This window comes from Gorilla gorilla, chromosome 11 (genome assembly GCF_029281585.2).
Source record: "Gorilla gorilla gorilla isolate KB3781 chromosome 11, NHGRI_mGorGor1-v2.1_pri, whole genome shotgun sequence".
NCBI lineage: Eukaryota > Metazoa > Chordata > Mammalia > Primates > Hominidae > Gorilla > Gorilla gorilla.
The window spans coordinates 117632098-117653453 of NC_073235.2; the positions used below are offsets into that span (position 1 = coordinate 117632098).

The window sequence follows — 21356 nt, forward strand, 5'->3', positions numbered from 1 at the left end:
TCTGGAAGGATATACGCCAAAATATCAATAGTGCTTATATCTGTGTGGAGAAATAATATTATTTTTCTTCTTTTTGCTTATCTGTAGTTTCTAATTATTTTTTACAATGAATATTAATCATGGATGTATATTGAGAAACAAAGGAGGGAAGAGATGGAGGAAAGAAGAAAATGGCAGCAATTGAAGGTCTACCAACTTTGTGTCCATGATAAATGCTTGGGTGGCTTAAGTACAAGCACATTTCCTTGCTACACATGAACAACACATTTTGTCCATATGCAGATATCACACTCTTAAGTTTTGAGATATTCATATTGGAACTGAGGCCAATTGTCATCAAAAGTCATGCCTTAAACCTCTCCAAGTTGGTATAAGTCAGTCAATAAATTCCCTTTGGCTTCAAGGAAAAAAAAATATGTACAAATTTAACAGTACATTTTTGAGGCCTAATATAACCAATGGTTTTCCATTTGCTCAAATAAATCCTAATTTAGAGTCATTATTTACATTTCAATATATAAGGCTGTTTAAATAAAACTGAGAATTTAACCATGTAAAATGTAAACAATAGAAATTTGTATCGATTGTCTCTAGTTTAGAAGGCAGCTACCATTAAAATTAGCAAGTAATTAAATATGTTATAAACAGAGTATTTTACCTTTTTTGGACAAACTCATTTGCAGTTGATATAAGATAATTTTCCACTCGTTGCCCAGTGAGGTTATAAATTACCTGGGATGAGTAAGTTCTTCTGTGTGGTGGGGAATAGTTAAATTTAGGACATTCCTGGAAAATAAAGTTAAAAATGAATTTTTTTCTGGCCAACGCTGTGCAAGTTAAATAGACAATGTCAAGGAGCTTCAGTCTCATGATTTGTCTATTACTGCAACTGGTAGAGTGTGATAAGACTGTCCTTTGACTCTAAAGAGCTTTGAAAAAGAAGTCATCTCACCTACACCAAGAAATTAGAACAAATAGTTATTATTCATGTAGAGCAAATCCCTATGTTTAGGACTCACTTAAAGGCCTGAAAGAACACAAGTTAACAAATGTGTGATATTTCCTTCACTGTGCTGAGGCTTAATATGTTTGGACAATAATGTTAAACATTAAGATGATAAAATTTCCTCAATAATTCTCAAAGAAGGAAAAAAATATTTGCCACAAATTGAAAATATAACACTTTTCAAGGATTGATAGCAGTGGATGAAAAGTTTATGATACATTAGTTTTAGTATGCAACCTAAGACTCAGCTTAGTTATATGTATATTAGTTAATATTATATATGTATATATGTGTGTATATATATTAGTTTGATATATATAAACTTTTAGTTTGAGATTATTTTAGATTTACAGAAAAGTCACAAAGCTAATGGAGAGTTCCTCTGTACCCTGGTCACTTTCCCTTGTGGGTACTTATATTACCAAGTATATTTGTTTAGAGCTTAGTTTAACCATTTATATTTATGCTTGTAACTTTCTTTGCTTCCTGACAACTTAATTTTTCAGTGTAGCTTCTCATGCTTCATTGCAATGAAGTTTAGTATGGGAAAAGTCTAGCACGTTTTTATAGTGCCACCTGTCTATCTCAAGAACATAAAGTTCCAGCTTGCTCTAAAGAAAATCGGTGCTGGATTTTATCTTATATCAAGTTATATCAACATGAAGATCACATTCCAGAGTGACACTGCTTTCACAAATAATTAAAAGAGAATACTCTTATGTATTCGTGTAATTTTTAAATTATACTATACACAGAGAAATGCACATGTATTATCTGTACTGCCTGATGAATTTTGACAAACTGACACACCTGTGTAACCAGTCACCAACAACCAAGACAAGATACAGAACAGGACCCATACCTCAGAAGCCCCCTCATCACACTCCCTTCAAATTACTATCACTCCCAAAGTAACAGACACAGCGTAGTTTTGCCTATTTTTATATTTTATATTAATGGAATAGTATAAATGTGTTTTCTTGTGTCTCGTTGTTTTCACTCATTATTATGATTATGAGAATCTTCCATATGTTATGTATGGTGGTCGATCAATCATTCTCATTTTGTTTATATACTACTGTGGAAATATATTATATTTGACATTACCTATTCTGTTAGTGAGCATTATTCACATTTCTGATGGGTATATAGTAAGAGTGGAATTGCAGGTCCCACAGATATGCAAATTTTTACCATTGGGATATATTGCCAAGTAGTTTTAAAAACTGTTTGCACAAAATTAAATTCCCAGAGCAGAATATGAGAGTTCTGGTTGCTGCATATTTTTGTTAACACTTAGAATTTTTCCTCTTCTTCATTTTAGCCATTCTGGTGAGTGTGGAGTGGTGTTGCTTTGTGCCTTAAATTTGTATGTCCCTGATGACTACCTTTTTATATATTTCTTGGCCATTTGGATATGCTCTTTGTACAGTGTCTCATGTTTGTTGCTAATTTTTCTGCTGTGTTATCTTTTTCTCATTGATTTGCAGTTCTTTATACACACATTTATTCTGGATATGAGTCCTTTATTGTATATTGTGAATATCATTCTCTACTCTGTGGATTTCCTTTTTACTCTCTTCATCTTTTGATGTATATATAGTATAATTTTTTTCCTCTCTCAAAAAATTTAGTACTTTATCCATATTGTATGTCTGGTATACAGAGCATCAATTATGCAAAGTGACCTCATTGTTATTAAATAGTTGGAAATAGATTTAGGGATGTTAATTAAATGACAAAATTGGTTGGAAAAAATTGAAGATCTACTGGATTTTTAATTTATTTTAATTTATTTATTTTGAGACAGGGTCTCTCTGTCACCCAGGCTGGAGTGCTATGGTGCAATCACAGCACTGCAGCCTTGACCCCGTGGGCTCAAGCCATCGTCCCACTTCAGCCCCACCAAGTAGCTGGGACTACACATGCACACCACTACACCCAGCTAATTTTTAAATTTTTTGTAGAGATGAGGTCTCACCATGTTGCCCAAGCTGGTCTCGAACTCCTGGGCTCAAGCAATCCACCAGCCTCAGCTTCCCAATGTGCTGGGATTACAGGCTTGAGCCATCACACCTGGCCAAGACTAATTTTTAAATATGCAGGGATTCCAAAAGATTCTTTTTGGGTCCCAACTCTTATTGTTAGTAACTATTTTGCATAAGAACACCAAAATGGGTTGCATTCACTGAAGATATTTTCATTATAAACTATTATACCAAGACACTTCAGTGTACAACCATGTGTCACTCTGAAGAAAATATTGCAAGAAATTTAGTTGGCAATATAGTAACTGTTAGAAACTAATAGTGACCTTTTTTCTTCAATAATCTTGAACTTCTCTAGTGAATGTGGTTCTCGTACAAGTGTGGTGAACTGATAGGCTTAGAAAACTAAGGTCCGCATCAATAGAATACAGACAGAGTAAGTGATGAATAATTTTTTTGTTTTTTCAGGAAATGATTTTTTTCCTGAAGCCTGGAGGTGTTGCTTAGAGACATATGGAGTTCTGTTCTAGACTTATACATTATTGACTTCCCAGCTGACCACTACAGTGGCAGTCTTGCTATATTTCAAATATGACAGTTATGGTCGCATTTTTTCCTGTGAAGCATACAGCCTTCTACTTAGTTCTAAATTTGAGACCAAAAATTCATTTTCGGTTGGTTTCCACAAAGACCATCATAGAATTACCTATCTTTGGAAATTGGTCCTGAGATGGATTTAAAACAGTAAGTTGATGTTCAAAGTCAGTATTTTTTGAGCTGCCCAGATCCATATTTCTGAGCTACTAGCTTCCATAAAATGAACTTATACCGATTCTTTGGTAACCTAGAGAGATCTTTCGAGCTTTCGATATTTATTCCCGTATTTTTCCCATTTCACTGAAACTGAATTCCATCTTACCTGGACATTTTCTGAGCAGGAGCAAACACCAAAATTAGTGATGGGTTCTCCACTGGTGTTCCATTTTTCCAGACTGTCTTTGTTTAAACACTGTCTGCAAGTTAAAATGATATTGCTGTGAGGTGTGTATGTATATGTGTTCTCATGTTTACATATGAACATGTAAACAAGTATTTGGTATTAAGTTCATGTGTGTAGTCACAGAACAATTTACTGATTTTTCATAACTTCAGTGTACATTGCTCCACCATTTCCAAATGATTTGACGTTTTGTGATGGGGGACAAGGGAAAGCATTTATTGATTACATAGTATTGAGACCAGTGCTTATTGAATTGTCTTACTGTGTCAGGATGGGGTTTCTTCTCTCCTTTATACTCTTTGCAGAGAGGAAGGGATACTTTAGCATAATAAAACACCAAGGTCATGTTTACATGAGTTATGTATTAATACTATCTTAGACGTTCAAATAAGCAACACTATATAGTGCAAATGAGAACTGGAGTCTCAGCTAGATAAGTATCTTAGTCTCTGTGGGCCTCAGTTCTTTATCTGTAAAATGGGATTAATAATCCACAAGATTGTGATAATTAAATGAAAATATGTATACAAGAGAGTTGTACAAATCATAAGACATCTAATATTTATTGGTATAGCATAGGATAACTAAGAAATGAACTAAAGGAGATAGACAAAATCTGTTAAACAGGGATTTCTATCAGGGTACAGCTTTCTTCCAGGCAAATAACAGACACACACACCCACATACACATGCACACACTCAAACTGGAATGCTGAAAACAACAAAAAATAGAAGAGCAAGAACCACTTACAGATCACTGGTGTTCAGACACATGTTGTCAATTCCAGGGAAGTCCCACATTGCTGAGACAAGTACTTCCGTGCTCGGGTGATAATTACTGCAATATGAAAGGACAGAAACAAATTCATGATTTTTCTACTAGTCTCCCATATTAAAATCATGCTTGAAGAAATGAAATGTGCTGTATATAGAAGGGTTTTCTTTTTCTTTTTTGAGACAGAGTCTTGCTGTGTTGCCCAGGCTGGAGTGCAGTGGTGCAATCACACGGCTCAATGCAACCTCAGCCTCCCGGGTTCAAGCGATGCTTATACCTCAGACACCCGAATTGCTGATATTGCAGGTGAGTGCCACCAGGCCTGGCTAATTTTTGTATTTGTAGTAGAGACGGGGTTTTGCCACGTTGGCAGGCTGGTCTCAAACTCTGGAGCTCAAGTAATCAGCCCACCTTGGCCTCCCAAGGTGCTAGGATTACAGGCGTGAGCCACTGCACTCAGCCTAGGACTGTTTTCTTAATCTAAGAAATCTGAAAAAAGACACAGTCTCAGGAAAAGAAAGAAAGGTATCACAGGAAAATGTACATGTCTCTATTTGGCTGCCTTCTTATTCACCTAATTGTCACATGCATCAGTGATCACCTATTGTATATGTAACATTATATTACACAGGATTCTGACATTGCTATTTAATATTTGTGAGACCAATAAAAAGTTATTTGCTGTATATTACAACAGATTTGGAAGCCATAACTAGCCTGGATTTCTTAATTAAAGTCTAGTCATTATAAATAAATATCTACTATAACTTTAGTTTTAGATGAATGCAAAAACTCTGAAAAAACTATTTGTTGGCAATAGAAGTAACATATTGCAATCAATCAAACTGTTCATTCCTTTAGCAGAATCAGGTACCGTGGCTTCTAAGTACTTTATTCTCCAGATCTCATGGCATTCATTCAGGTACAACCACACTCCTGGAAGCATTTTGGAAACATTCTTTTAGTTAACAGAAAGAAACTTACGCATAGAAGGCTGTCTGTTCGGAGGTACCATAAAGACAGGGGGAGATCTGAATCTCTGGATAACTGTTGCTGGAATTTCTCAGTGTGCCAAGGCCCATGGCAGTGGTAACAAAGACGATGGGGAGGATAACCTGAGCAATGAGACCTTTCCAGTTCCTGCGGGTGTGGTGGAACCTCTTGATGAGTATAGCCATGATCTTCTTTAGCAACAGTCCAAAGCCATCCAGCCTCTCTCCTCTTGTCAGGATTTTGTCTGATTAAGAAAAAGAGATTGGATATGGTTCTGGGAAATCTTGATAAGCAATAAAATAACTTCAGAAACTATATATAAATGGTATAATACACTGTGGTGGGAAAAGCTTTTAAAGATTTGGATTTGAGGTTCAGCAATGTTATTTCTCAGCCTTAGCCTTGGACCTTCCATTGGGAAAACTGAGAACTATAATATCCATCTCATATAGAACTGTGTGTAAAGTGATTTGAAAATTCTAATTCACTATACAAAAAATACTATTAGTCACAGGCATAGTAATTTTACATGTAATTTTAGATATCTAGAATTTCATAAATGAATATTGACCTCAAACCCTAAAGTCTCAATGCAGACTCAGTATATATTACTAATACTCAAGAGATAGTTTCTATGAAGAGACTAAATACATGTGAGACAAATACAAACTCAAACACCAACATAATCTAACAATTTGTTCCTATTGTGAGTAACTTAGTGACTGTAAGTCTAATTGGCTCTGATTCTAACATGAGGTCCAATTAATTCACACTAAGAGTAGGAAAAGGGAAATCCTCTCTTCCAGAGTACAATTCTGGTTCAACCACATATTTATTACATTCTCTTTAGAAACCTGGAATGATTATATGGCCTTTCAAAACTCAATTTTTGCCACTAGAGTTATTAAAAAAAAAGAACTCATTAGAAAAAATATCTACCATCCCCATACTTTGAAATGCTTTTCTAGTGCTGAGAAAAATTCCATGGCAGAGCAGCTATAGAGGCCATAAACCATTGCTTCCTCAATAGAGCTCTGTGGCTAATAATTTCAGCACTCCCTCTAAAAACAGGTTCAAATATAGCATTCTCTCCGAAAGCCTGCCACCACGCACACCTTCATAGGTGATAAGATGATGGTATTCATCAACTCTGCGTATATTTTAAGTTTTCCATCAGAAATTATGCAGCACAAAAAATCATGATCTTCATTTAGCTGATAAGAAAAAATACAAAGCTGCTTAATTTAAAATGAATTCCAATTAAACAGAGTGAACAAGTTTAAATGCAAACTCATATCTCTGCAAAAGGGAATTGTAGAAGGAGCTGAATATTTTCAATTAGTATGCTTTTCTGTTTCTTGAGAAATTACATGTGGATGACTTACAGGTGTATCAAATGAAATAAATGTGCTTTCTAAAAGATAATGTCAATGAAGGGAACATTTGGACTGAAGAATAGTTTCAAATTATAAGACACATGCAGAGGCACATACTTAGCCTTTGCTTCCTGCAGCAGATGACCACTTTCTAATAAAAGTCCTCAATGCCATGGCGGCCACAATTATATTCCCCAAAAGAAAAGAAATGAGAACTATGACAGAGGACAAATTAGCCTCCAGTTCCAGAATTATACAAACATCAGAGATTATCTTTCCTGACTTTGAGAGCCAGGCAAATGTTTAATTAAAAGTTCTGTTCCTAGAGATTTTTTTCTGTAAGCAAAAACTGTTGAAATGACTACTCCATGATTTATATATCATTTTACTCTATGCTTCCTTAAGTAAATGGTGTTTCCAGAGGTATAAATTAACTGTCAGAAAGAGAAGAGACAATAAAAGTTATTTTCAAAAGAGCCCAATCCCACAAAGTCGTGTCAAGCAACATGATTTTTTAAGCATATCCTATGTTAAGGACTGGGGGAGGAAATCTACTATTACAGACTCTTAGCCATCAAGTCCAAATTAATTAACTCAGAAACTCTCCCCAAAAGCAGTTTCTCAGCACCTGAAAGACTCTAAAGGTAGGTTAGACATGTTTTCCATTGAGGGTACCATAAAGAGTGGCAACTCCCTTTTTTTTTCCTTCTTTTTTTTTTTACTTTTTTTTATGACTATTGTCTCTACTTCAACATGTCTAATAACAAGGAGTGAACTACCTTACATGGTAATCTTGTCCATTGTTAGCCCCAATTACAAGAAGAATTTTAACTTGCTGAACATGAACTGAAATTGTAGAAGTTACTTCTTGAAAACAATTTCTGGCGGGGAGGTGGAATACTCATCACCATGCTATCAAGAGAGTTCTTTCACATTCTTCAAAGTACTTTTGAAATAGAGAATTCGATTTGGTTTAATGAATATTTTATATCTTAAAAAAGGAGGCTTAAATTTCCTTAGTGTTTTTTGAATTTAGAATGAAACTTTAGAGTTGAATTTTTAAAAATCAAAGTCTGTCTGTGATTTTTCTCATTTATGTCATCTATTGGAATTAAACAAAATATCCACATTAGATTCATACCATCTCTGTCTGTGAAATTGCTGCTGCTCACAGATAAATCGTCAGGAGTTGAGATGCCATTGGCATTGGAATTCCCAATTTTCTTTTGTGTTAAGTGCTCAAGACTCATAGCACTATTTTTTTGTGACTCTTTGGTCAAGTTCAGAAAGACCTAGAAAGAGAAGCCAGATCACTTCATTAACATGAAAAGTGCATGTCTTTTCTCATTTCTAAGCTTACCTTTGATTTTGAACTTTTATCACATTTACTGAGACAAATTTTTCCCATCTGACTTCAAGTGAATATTTCTGTATGTAAAAGATACGTGCTGTCTAGCTGGGGCAACATTTTATTCTCAGTCTTACATAAGAATAGTACTGAAAAAATGTTAAGCTTTTCTAATTTTGTGAAATATTTTAAAATTTTTTTTAGAAAAATGGCACATATTTCTTCAAAGGGAACAGCAAGTTATATCAGCTTGAAGAAAAAAAAGAAATATTGAGGTATACCTCCTCCACGGTGGTATCTGAAATGCCGTAGCACCCGATGTTGAGGTCACCCATGCCATTGTCGAGTGCCCGTAGGAGTGACAGGTAGGCCCCTGAGACTTTGGTGCTGAATGGAGGAAGTACATAAACAAGCTCTCCCCCAATATCCTCCTTGAGGTAGGCTTCGGGGAGATGTGATTGGATCATTGCTGTCACGGCCATGGTGTCACATACTGCATTTGCATTTAAATTTGGACTCTAAGAGAGAAAAGTAGGAATTAAAACACTCCTCTCTTTACACTATAGTGCCCCAGGCCCTAATCAGAGGGTGAGGTGATGAGCTCTTTTAGGCCACTCCACACCTGAGTCAGATCGTACATCACTGCTCTAGAGACCCCTTTGCCACTTGGGTCCCTATTCTACTGGCCCCATTCTCCCACGTCACGCTGTCCCTTCTCTGACCCTCTCCCTCTCATTTGCTCTACTCTAGCAATAATAGTCTCTTTTCTGTTGCTAGAGGGCTTTGGGTTCAGGCACATCCCCTCCTCAGGGTCCTTGCAACTGGTGGTCCTATGCCTCCAGATAGCGATATGTCCCATTCTCTCACCACCTCCAACTCTCAGCTCAACTGTCACTTTATCAAAGAACATCTTTTCTTATTACCCTAAATATTGCCCCACTCAGCATTCCCTGCTTTATTTCTATCCATAGCATAGAAATATTTACTAAAATATTTATTAATAAATATAAAAAATTACTAATAGAAATAAGTGATGTACTAATTGCCAATATATGAAATAATTTACTTATTGATTGTATCATCTGAACTCCTCACACTCAATCAGAATATAAACTCTAAGAGGCCAGAGATTTTCTTATTATCAGTTCACTGCTGTGTCACCACTGCCTGGGACAGTGCTTGGATATCATATGGCATAATGCACCTAATACATAAATGTCTGAATTAATGAGTATAATAATTAAGAGTATAACTATTAATAGCATAACATTTTCTTATATTTTGTAAGTCACAGGAGGATTAGATATAAAATAAATGCAGGTAGTTGAAAACTTCCTAATAGCATATACATCTTGCACAGTATTTTTAAATCATATGTTCTGTTAGGTGGTGCAGGGATCTTTAGCGAGCATTTTTGTTCTCCAAAAGATGTAAAGGCACCATTGACCTGTGTAAATTACAGTCCCTGCACTGCCACTTGAGGAGTACTAATCAGAAAGTGAACCCATGACTTCATATTCGTTTTATTTGCTTTTGATAAAGCAGAAAATTGAATTTTTGGCTTTCTAGGTTGAAATGTTAGGAGAACTAAAAGGCTGATTCTCCATCAGTAACCTTAAGATGTCAATCATTTTTTACCTAGCACATTGGTTCTGAATGTGCAGTCCCCAGACCAGCAACATCAGCTTCACCTGGGAACTTGATAAAAATATAATACATTCTGCACTCCCATCCCAGACCTACAGGATCAGACACTCTTGGGGTGGGGCCAGAACTCTGGGTTTTAGTCAAGACCTCCAGGATTTCGATGCTCACTCAAATTTGAGAAGCAGTAAGCTAGTATACTAATGAATTTTAGCAATGAATAAAGTTGGAGAGACTCTGCTCCTATTTCATATAAAACTTAATTTATGGTGCCATAATGAGATATATTTTCTCCCATTCCTACCTTCTTCTTGGTGAGCGTGAGGTGATACCCATCGCCAAAGGCTTCCTTGAGGTAAAATGGGGACCCACAGCACCTAAGCCCACCCTGCTCCAGGAAGGCGATGCGGTCACTCAGCACTTCAGCTTCGTCCAAGTGGTGCGTTGACAGAATGATTGTTCTGGCTTGAAAATATAGACAAGAACAACAGGGAATGAAACGTGAAAGTACAGTTCCCAAGACACACAGAGTTGGCCAGAGTAAATCCTGTGACATCTGAGAAGAGTCACATTTTATGAGCTAACTGAAAAACTGACTGACCTCAAAGAGCTTCCAAAATGATGCAAGAAAAATTCAGGGCCAGGCTCACTGGTTCACGCCTGTAATCCCAGCACTTTAGGAGGTTGAGGCGGGCAGATCACTTGAGGTCAGGAGTTCGAAACCAGCCTGGCCAACATGGTGAAACCTCATCTACAATTAGCTGGGTGTGGTGGCGGATGCCTATAATCCCAGCTACTTGGGAGGCTGAGGCAGGAGAATCTCTTGAACCCGGGAGGTGGAGGTTGTAGTGAGCCAAGATTTATGCCACTGCACTCCAGCCTGGGCGACAGATGAGAGTCCATCTCAAAAAAAAAAAAAAAAAAAGAAGGAAAAAAAGAAGAAAAACTCAGAAGGGTGTTCTTAAATATTTGGACGCATTTTTTTTCATATAAATTAACAGCAAATAATCCTTTATTATGCGGAGTGACTAAATGTTCACCATTTGTCATGTGGGCATTGGCAATTCTTCACAGTCTATTAGAATTTTGCTCCCATGGGTTCATTTTGCATTGTTTTTCTCTCTCTTTTCCCCTTTCTTCATTATGAAAAAGCAATAATTTAAGACTTTTTGAATATTCCTCTCTGATTATTCCACTCCACTCTGATTACTCCGTTGCTTCACATCCTATCAGCACTTACTTAGTCTGTTTTCAGTTTATTTTCATCTGTGTATGTTTGGTATCTCTAATTAGATTCTTAGCTCCTCTAAGCATTAAACTTTGAAACTTCTGTTGGATTTGCATGCTCTCAAAAAGGCCAGTTAAGTGCTCAACTCACAATGGGCAGTACATAGATATTAACCAATTGACCCAGAAAGTTGTCTGGGAGAAAAATCTTCAAAATCTTCAGAAAAGAAAGAGCCAGTCTTAGACTTTTAAAAGATATCATACCTGATAAATATGTACAAGCATGATGTATCTATACAAATCAATTTAAAAATTTTTAAAAAGATATCATAAACAGAAAAGTCGTCAAGTTGGTTTTTTTTTTTTTTTTTTTTTGAGACAGTATCTCACTCTGTCATCCAGGCTGGAGTGCAGTGACTTGATCATAGCTTACTGCACCCCTGCACCCTTGACCTCTTGGGTTCAAGTGATTCTCCAGCCTCAGCCTCCTGACTAGCTAGGACTACACATGGCAGCCACCACAGCCAGCTGTTTTTAGTATTATTATTATTATTATTATTATTATTATTATTATCATTATTATTATTATTATTATTATTATTATTATTATAGACAGCATCTCACTATGTTACCCAGGCTGGTCTCAAACTCCTGGGCTCAAGCAATCCTCCTGTCTTAGCCTCCCAAAGTGCTGGGATTATAGGCGTGAGCCACTGCACCCAGCCTCAGTTTGCTTTTGTATATGCCAGAGGGCAGAAGTGTGACTGTTGGGTGGAGAAGTTCTGAGAAACTACTCATACCAGTTTTGTTCTTGGATATAACATCCCATATACTTCGGCGAGAACATGGGTCAACTCCAGTAGATGGTTCATCCAAAATTACTACCCTTGATCCACCAATGAGAGCTATGGATATAGATAACTTCCTCTTCATGCCTCCTGACAGTGTTCCAACTCTCTTATGACGATGGCTATATAGTCCAGTATCTTTTAAAGTCCTTCAAAAATAATGTATGATGGTTATTTTTTACAGATATACTATTTGAGTACTGGAAACATACAATAACCCTAATTGATATGTATTCACTAAGTAACTATTATGTGCTCAGTAAGGTACAATAAACTCTTGAGGATTCATAATATAGTTTTCTATTATCACCTGGATACAAAATTAATACTCAAAAAATTAATTTTTTACAAAGTACAAAATTAATGTACTTTACAAAGTACAAAATTAATACTCAGAAAAAAACACAAAGGAATATATAATTCATTCCTTTGACAAATATCTAGAGAGTTCCTACCTATTTTGTGCCAGGCTGTGTTTTATGTACTTGGGAAAAGCAGTGAACACATAAAATTTCTATTCATAAGGAGATTATGTTCTAGTAAGTGTGTGTATTGGGAGGGATATAGGGAAATCCAGTCAATAAATATATTCTCAAGTAAGTTTTGGTGGTGATAAGTGCAATTCAAAAAAATAAAGCAGTGAATATAAGATAAGGAGTGGCTGGGACATGCTATTTTAGGCATCAATTTTATATATGGTAGTCATCTCAGAAAAGGTGACATTTTGGCAGAGACCAGGAAAGCGGTCATTTGACCAAGATTAAGTCAAATGGCCATCTAGTGGGGGTGGGTGCTGTAAGTAGAGAGAAGAGAAAGTAAAAAGCCCTGAGGCTGGAGCAGGCCTAGGACAGTCACGTGTGTAGCTAGGCCAGTGTGCCTTGAGCAGAGTGAATGTGGAGGTGAGTGGAAGGACATGAAATCAGAAGTGAGAATGGAGGCAAATCACTTAGGACCTCCTAAGTCTTGATAAGGATGTTATTGAGTATTATACTCAGCATGGAAGGAAGCCACTGGATGATTTAAATCCAGGAGTGACATAGTCTGATTTGCAGTTGAAAAAGATCACCCTGGCTGCTCTTTAAAGAACAGATTTCACAAGAGATGAGTGAAATCCAAGAATCCACTTAGGAGGCTTGGACCAGTGTAGTAGCCATGGAGATTAGAAGCAAAGGATTCGGGGCAATATGGGAGCCACAGATGAAGAGAGTTAAACAATTTCAGTGTAATAACTGGCAGGTAAGGATAATGACCTTAAATGTTTGCAATATTAAAGAAGTAGAAAAACTAAAAAGTAATTATTTCGTGAGAAAATATTTCCTATTGGTATCATTACCAGAACTTTACCAACCAAGCTATGGGTCTTTGAGAGGAGTTAGCAACTTAGGTTCTCATTCCTGTCTTAACTTGCCTTTTTACTTCCTCATGGAGCTGCTTTTTAGTCCAGTGAGGAACTTTGATAGAACCATATAGGAGAAGGTGCTCCTTAGTAGTGAGGTAACTGAACAAGACGTCGTGCTGCATACAGACTCCCATGTTCTTCCGTACCGTGTGTAGGTCTGTTTTGATATCTTTTCCATATACAAAAATGGTGCCTGCTGAGGCCCCAAACAGCCCAGTTAACATGGAACTGGAAGTGAAGAAATGATAAATTAGGTATAAGCCAAGCATTGAAGCTAGATATTAGGACTAACTATATCCAGTTGTTAGAAGGAAAAAATACAGTGTATCTTCTCAGGCAAGGGAAAACTCTGAAATAAAATGGTATTTAATGGGAATAAGAAATATTACTTTTAAGTTTTTAATAATTCAGAGTATTACATAAATGCTACATGATGATGACAAAAACAATCAGGCCTTTTTTTTTTTTTTTTTGAGACGGAGTCTCACTCTGTCGCCCAGGCTGGAGTGCAGTGGCGCGATCTCAGCTCACTACAACCTCTGCCTCCTGAGTTCACACCATTCTCCTGCCTCAGCCTCCCAAGTAGCTGGGACTACAGGCATGTGCCACCACGCCCGGCTAATTTTTGTATTTTTAGTAGAGACGGGGTTTCACTGTATTAGCCAGGATGGTCTCGATCTCCTGACCTCGTGATCCACCCGCCTCGGCCTCCCAAAATGCTGGGATTACAGGCATGAGCCACTGTGCCCAGCCATGATTGGGCTTTTAAATTCCAATTACATTCTCCCTCCTTGAGCAAACCCATGCACTTTCCTGACATCCCTTAGCATCTACAGGTTGGCATGTCTCAAATTTACATCTGTAGCCCAGACCTCATTATTCAGCTCCAGAATTGCTCTATATATCTATCAGACAATACCACTTCTCTGTGAGATTTCTTACAGGGTCCTTCAACTCAGTATGTTTAAAACCGAGCTCATGATCTTTACCTTAAAAGCCACAACCTCATTGATTTTGCCTCTTTCCCCATGTGATAAATTCATATACTGGTTGCACGAGACTGGAATCTGTAAGTCATTTTTGCACTCTCCTCCTATCTTAATCTCTTAACTACATGCCCATCTCACTGTTTTCACAGCTATCCTCATGGGACCATCACCGTCACCACCTGCCTAACCCATCACTCTAAGCTCCTAACTCTACTTCCCGCATGCTCTTTGGTCATCTCTAGTCCTTTTCTCTATACTGTGATTAGAATATTCTCACCTGGATAATTCCTCATCATCTTTCAGATAGTTAGTAAACTGGGCAATTATTTAATACCCATCTCCTCCACTATAATGTAAGCTCCATGAGGTCAAGGAAAGGTCCTGTTTTCTAAGCACTTTGTCTCAGTAACCTACTCAGTGCCTTGCAGTGCAGACTTCTGGATTAAATTATGAACAAAGGAATATGCAGTTTTCCCATATGAACACTGAAATACAAATAACATTTTTTATATTAAAGGTTTCTATTTAGAACAATAAAATGGGGGCATTCTCAACTAAAATTATAGCCTCTTCAAGAGCCTTCTCTGTTCCTTTTCTTCATTAGCCTCTTATTGCCTATTAGAAACATGAATGGAGCTGGAGGCCATTATCTTTAGCAAATTAACACAAGAACAGAAAACCAAATACAAATATGTTCTCACTTATAAGTGGGAACTAAATGATGAGAATACACAGACACATAGAAGGTAACACCACACAGTGGGGCTTTCGGAGGGTGGAGGATGGGAGGAAGGAGAGGATCAGGAAAAATAAGTAATGGGTACTAGGCTTAATACCTGAGTGATGAAATAATCTGTAAAACAAACCCTCATGATGAATTTACGTGTGTAACAAACCTGCACTTGTGCCCCTGAACTTAAAATAAAAGTTAAAAAAAAATCTGGCCTTTTTGGCATTGTATCCTCCCTGGAAAGCCAACTCTGACTTTAAACAGGCCATGCAAATAGCAGAGGCTGTATGCTCACTCATTTCATGACCTCGTTTGTCCCCTTTTATTTACAAAAAAAAATTAATTCCAGTGTTTTTGCAGTCACTGAGCTGATTCGTGATGATACTAAGTAAGATATGCAGCAACTGATCCTTTTTCTCAAACAAGGGCTCGAGCACCAGCAGCATCTTAGAGCTGACTCAGCAACTAAGTGAATGTGGAGCATTGGAGGCAAATCACATAAAAATAACTCAAAAGAATGTCACTTTAAAAACAGTTGAATCTCTTCTCCATTCTGACACAGGAAAATGCTACATAGGTGAGGAGTGAGAAAGAACAGCTTATGTTCTGCTCCTGGCCTTTTTGATTTCTGTCTGATAGCTGGTGGTTCCTTTGTTTCTTTATGAGTCAAGGCAAAGGTTTCCCGTGAAGGAGCAGCTGAGGCTAAGTGTGTTTATATGAGGATGCAAAATTTCATACTTATATATACGCCAGGTTAGAAATGCAAATAAATGAAACTGGGTGGGTGTATGAAGCAGTGCAGCTTGGTAGAGACCAGGGATGAGCCAGAAAACAGATACTCCCTTTAAGAGATCAGTTACTAATTAGCCCCAACCAATAGTCTTTACCTAAGAATATGAACTCAATGTTGTAGAATTTCCTATTATCTAAGAGGTGCCAAGAATATTTATTTTTATTAGAAACTCCCTATTTTACAAAATTGGCACTGAATTAAAAATTTTAAAAGTATTACAACCTTTGATTTTGACTCCATTCTATAGCATACAAGTTGAACCATCTTCCTCCATCTGGGAAATGTAATAACTTTATGTTTTATAAACATAGGTTAGTTTATTTTTTTTACAACTGTATTTTTTGTAATATGCTTCCATGGCAATAAGTGTCAAAAAGTTAACATACATGGTAGTAGTTTTCCCAGCTCCATTGGGCCCCAGCAATGAAGTAATATGCCCTTCATAAAAGTTCAGATTGAGGTTATCAACAGCAACTTTTGAGCCATAGATCTTTGTGACCCCATGCAGGGCAACCCCGACTGTGAGATCTTTAGGTTCAGGCTCGATGTTAGAGGAAAACATGTATTCAGGACCTGGAGAGAAATCAAGGGAAGAGTTGTAAACTCACAAGTAAGGTAATGCAGCTAGAGTTAGACTTTATCTTTATTAAAAATTTAAGACTATAAAAATATAACCCTCTAAGTAAAATAAAAAATCCAGAAACAAATGATTTATTATAGTCTTCAGCCTCCTCACTTGGTTGCAGAATGAATAAGAGTGGAGAACCAAGGTTCATTTCACCCTTCTTTGTTGGAAAAAGCAGTCCCAGAATATGGTATTATAATTATAAATTCTCCTTTATTCAACAGATATCAAATAGTCAAAAGATATGTCTAAGGCTTGGTCCTCTGGTTGGGCAGGATGATACCAAATTATAGAATAAATGCCTCCAAAGTTGTGATTTTAGAGTGATAAGACTAGTTGAGATCGCGGTTTATAGAATCCAATTCATTAATATCTATCTACACCTCCTTCAGGCATCACAAAAGGACCACTTATGTGGCCCGTACTCACTTTATAAAGATGACACGACTCACCTAGTATCAGGAAGACACAAGCTTTGAACTATTTTTCCAGTATTTGTGATGGGTTATGCTAAATTACTCAAACTTGTTACTTGGTTACCCCTTATGACTGGTGACAGATGGCTGGAGTTAGGGGTGTAGATTGTGGCCAAGGAACAAAATTTTTCTCTGTGTGAGTCTAACTGGACCACAAAGGGATCTGCAATCTTGGCCTAATTAGCACCATATGCTAACCAACTGAGCTAATGAGCCCAGAAAAAGCCACAATTTAATCCCCATAAGAGTCCAAAGACGCATGTGTAGACATTTTCATCCATGACTAAAAGGATGATAATTTTGCCATTTAGAAAAAAATAATTGAAACTACTACTCATGTAATTTCATATCATTTCTCTCATAACAAGGCATGCTATTGACCAACTTGTCTTACTGGCAGATGGGTTGGTATTCTGCATCATGATGTTAGTAAACATGAGGCCATTGCTCTTCTCAGGCTTCACCTCTGCACACCCAAATCGCTCCTTCCAATAGGAAGGAAGAATTGGAAAATACCAGGGAGCTGCCATACCGTATGTCCCTGGAATAAAAATATATCAGGAACAGTGAGTTTTAGTTGACTGTTAACATTAAGCATCAGAAACAAAACAGTAGATCCTATGTATGGTTTAGGAAGTAGTTTTATTTTTTGACACTATATAAAACTAAAAGGTGGTCTCAGTTTCCATAGTAAAGCAAAAAACGATGCTTTTTTTCCTTGTTAGTTTTTAAGGAGCTTTATTTACATTTACTAAAACTTATCTAACTGTACACTTATTGTAATGGAAAAAGCCACTATTTATCTATGAAATAAATGTCTACAAGTTGTGATTTTACAGTGATAAGACTAGGTCAGATCCAGATTCTGGGTTTCCAGCCCAGAAAAAGCCACAATTTAATCCCCACAAGGGTCCAAACAGACATGTGTAGACATATTCATCCATGACCAAAAGGATAATTTTGCCATTTAGAAAAACATAATTAAAACTGTTAGTCATATAATTTCATATCATTTCTCTCATAACAATGCATGCTGTTGGCCTACTTGTCTTATTATTGTAAGTGTACAGGTAGATAAGTCTTAGCTAATGTATAAAGTTGTGCAATTCAGTATTAGAACATTTCTGTAACTCAAAAAATTTGTCTCATGCCCATTTGCAGATAATCCCTGCTCCCACTTCACATCCCAGGCAATCACTGATCTGCCTTCTGTCTCTATCTGTCTTTCACAAAGATCTTACATAAATGAAATCATATTCTTTTATTCATTTATAACACCAAAAAATGCATACATATAAGTAGGGCTAAATGGAAAACTAAGCATGTTAGAAAGGATGACTGCTTGAGACCTAGAAGGGGGAACCCAACTTGTCTTCTTCCTTTAGAATCTGGTAAATTCTCCTTAGAATTAGGAGATTTGGTTTTTCCCTTATTATCTCTCACACTCCTATTTAGAGAGACTGGATTGATTTGACACTATTCTAAGCTTCTTAATTCACTCCATCTTTTAAAGGAATATCCGAGAGGAAATTTAGCAGTATATTATCTCATCCTGAAAATTTTTTGTTAGCTTTGGGATTTGAGTACTTCTTTTTGGAGATTATATATGGCAAATAAGATTTTTTTTTAATTAAAAAAAAGTTAAAGGCCGGGCATGGTGGCTCATGCCTGTAATCCCAGCACTTTGGGAGGCCAAGGCGGGCAGATGACTTGAGATAAGAAGCTCGAGAGTAGCCTGGCTAACATGGTGAAACCCCGGCTCTATTAAAAATACAAAAATTAGCCAGGCGTGGTGTCACGTGCCTATAATCCCAGCTACCTGAGAGGCTGAGGCAGGAGAATCACTTGAACCTGGGAGGTGGAGGTTACAGTGAGCCGAGATCACGCCACTGCACTCCAGCCTGAGCAACAGAGGGAGTCTCCATCTCAATACATATATATATAAAATATTTTTATTTTTTAATTTAAAAATTTTTTGCAAATAAAATATTAGAACATATTATTAGTTGATTTATATTGAAGTCAACCATAAAAAGCATGTATCTGTAGGAAGCACATTCATACCTGGGAAGACATTCCTGACATACCAAGCAATAAGGAAATAAATGAAAGAGTCAGCTAGGATTAGACAGCACAGCCAGCCAAATGAGGTGGTGTCATCCTGAACCGGGGAGGTGTACATATTTTCCCACTGAAGACCTAAAAAGTGAACACAAGTGTTTATTCTCCTGTGACACACAGCACAGTTGTGAAAGATAAAATCCAGTTTTAAAGAAAGGGGACCTACCAATGCCCTGTTCTTCGTATCGTGCAATGTATTGGCTTGCATAGCTGAATGCTGTTGGGGACAGCAGGCTCTGTGAAGAAAGGAAACGGCAATGATAGTTCTTGTAGATTTCATGTATTTCACCCAGAGGTATCCTAAAATACTTAAAACTTTGGACATTTGTATAGATAAAATTGATGCTCATTCTCTAAGCATATTTAAAAATACAGCAGTCCCTTACCAACCATGCTACAACTGTGAAGCAAGAGCAGACAGAATAGCAGAAAACAAAAACAGGAAAATTACAACTTGAAAACCATTCCTTAAAAAATCAAAATATACATTTGAACTCATTAAATGTTGCTCAGCAAGTAATAAAATAGGTAATTATGGAGTAATTCAGTATTAAGACTAAAATTTACCAAAAATGTTAAGGGCCAGAAGGCATTTTCACTCCATACATTTATTTCAGGTAATAGAAGTACTATGAATAAAAATATACTAAAATGTCAGTTGATTGAATATTGATAATTGCAACAAATTAGAAATTTAAATATTGTTTAAACCCAAAGTTGTCAATGCTAGATAAAGTTATTCATTACTTTTTATTTCCATAAATAGCAAAGTTTTAATATGATGAAATTTGCTTCTGCTTTCTAAATTTCAGTCAGTAATCTTAATGCTTTAATTAAAATTCTTAATTTAGTGCTTCTGAATTGACAAGGCAGGAGAGAATTTAAGGTTGATTATATGCTGTCGGTGCATTTGTCTTTACACCTTTAAGCTATATTATATGTCATGAGAACCATGAAAATTGTTCACATATGAGAATAATTCCAATACTAGAGGCTCCAAGACGTTTCAGGAATTGGTCCAGAGAGAAGTCAGAATTCTTGAAGACCTCTAAAACATGATGTATGACATTTTAACTGTTCTTTCTTTAGGAACTATTTCTTAACAGTATCACATATCATGGTTTTGTAAGCTCTTCATTGTCTTGTATGGTATACAGTGATGTAAGAAAAGCTATCATTAGGACATTAAGCTTACTTTGCTTTCACTGAATTTCAAATTAAGATAAGTGAACTTTCAGTTTGAGAATCCAAAAACAAACAAACAAACAAACAAAAATGGGTAATTTCCCACTCTGCCATTCCAACGGTTGACTTACCATGAACACTTTCAATACATAGCTCAACTCATTCTCCACTGTAACCAGAACAATAAATGGAAAGAAGGCAATGATGTAGATGAGGCTTCCGATCAGAGCTGCAATGTTGGTGTTGTTGAAGAAGACACTGATAAGATAGCTCATGGCAATAACCGAGAAGCTGTAGTCCGAAAAATACAGGAACAAAATGAACCCATTTGTTTTAGGAAGAATATTGCCAAACTTGAGTATAATGATGAGGATCACGATGGTAACCAGTAAAAATCCAACACTCTCTATAAGCCAGGCAAAAAAATGGCTGCAGGAGTTCACACCCATCATCTTCATGTACTGTAAGAAGAAAAAATGTGAGGCACTTGTTATGCTGATATTCTTCCAAATAAAAATTATTCCCTGTATTATGTCAAAATGTCATGAAAGTCTCTCTGTATATGGAACTAGGCATTTTAGTAATTTACATAAATCAAGAATTTATCCATGCTTGCTATGTGAAATATGCCTATATACACCAGAACAACTTAGATTATTTGTTCACAGAATGGCACAATATAATAAACAATTTGGATGGTGAGGGTTTAATTACAGTTCCACTTTATAATTGTTATCCAGCTGACATCTCTAGATTAAACTAATTTAGAATAGATTATCAAATTTATGGTATCCCCTGTAGAATTTTACATGATTTTGACATTTGTGCAGGCA

General features: G+C 36.6%; 1 protein-coding gene across 1 annotated transcript in view; it reads right to left on the minus strand.

Annotated features, from left to right (window-relative positions):
• ABCA12 (ATP binding cassette subfamily A member 12) overlaps window positions 1-21356 on the minus strand; it is a 199381-nt gene that overhangs the window by 37091 nt on the left and 140934 nt on the right. Inside the window, exons 24-37 of the mRNA XM_019021763.4 lie at window positions 20655-20984; window positions 19505-19574; window positions 19282-19416; window positions 17612-17758; window positions 16503-16689; window positions 13614-13832; window positions 12158-12354; window positions 10435-10595; window positions 8768-9004; window positions 8280-8430; window positions 5754-6006; window positions 4746-4832; window positions 3914-4007; window positions 659-786 (exon numbers count right to left, since the gene is read on the minus strand). Of these exons, the coding sequence (XP_018877308.3) occupies window positions 659-786; window positions 3914-4007; window positions 4746-4832; window positions 5754-6006; window positions 8280-8430; window positions 8768-9004; window positions 10435-10595; window positions 12158-12354; window positions 13614-13832; window positions 16503-16689; window positions 17612-17758; window positions 19282-19416; window positions 19505-19574; window positions 20655-20984 (2396 nt within the window). The remainder of the gene's footprint in view (window positions 1-658; window positions 787-3913; window positions 4008-4745; window positions 4833-5753; window positions 6007-8279; window positions 8431-8767; window positions 9005-10434; window positions 10596-12157; window positions 12355-13613; window positions 13833-16502; window positions 16690-17611; window positions 17759-19281; window positions 19417-19504; window positions 19575-20654; window positions 20985-21356) is intronic.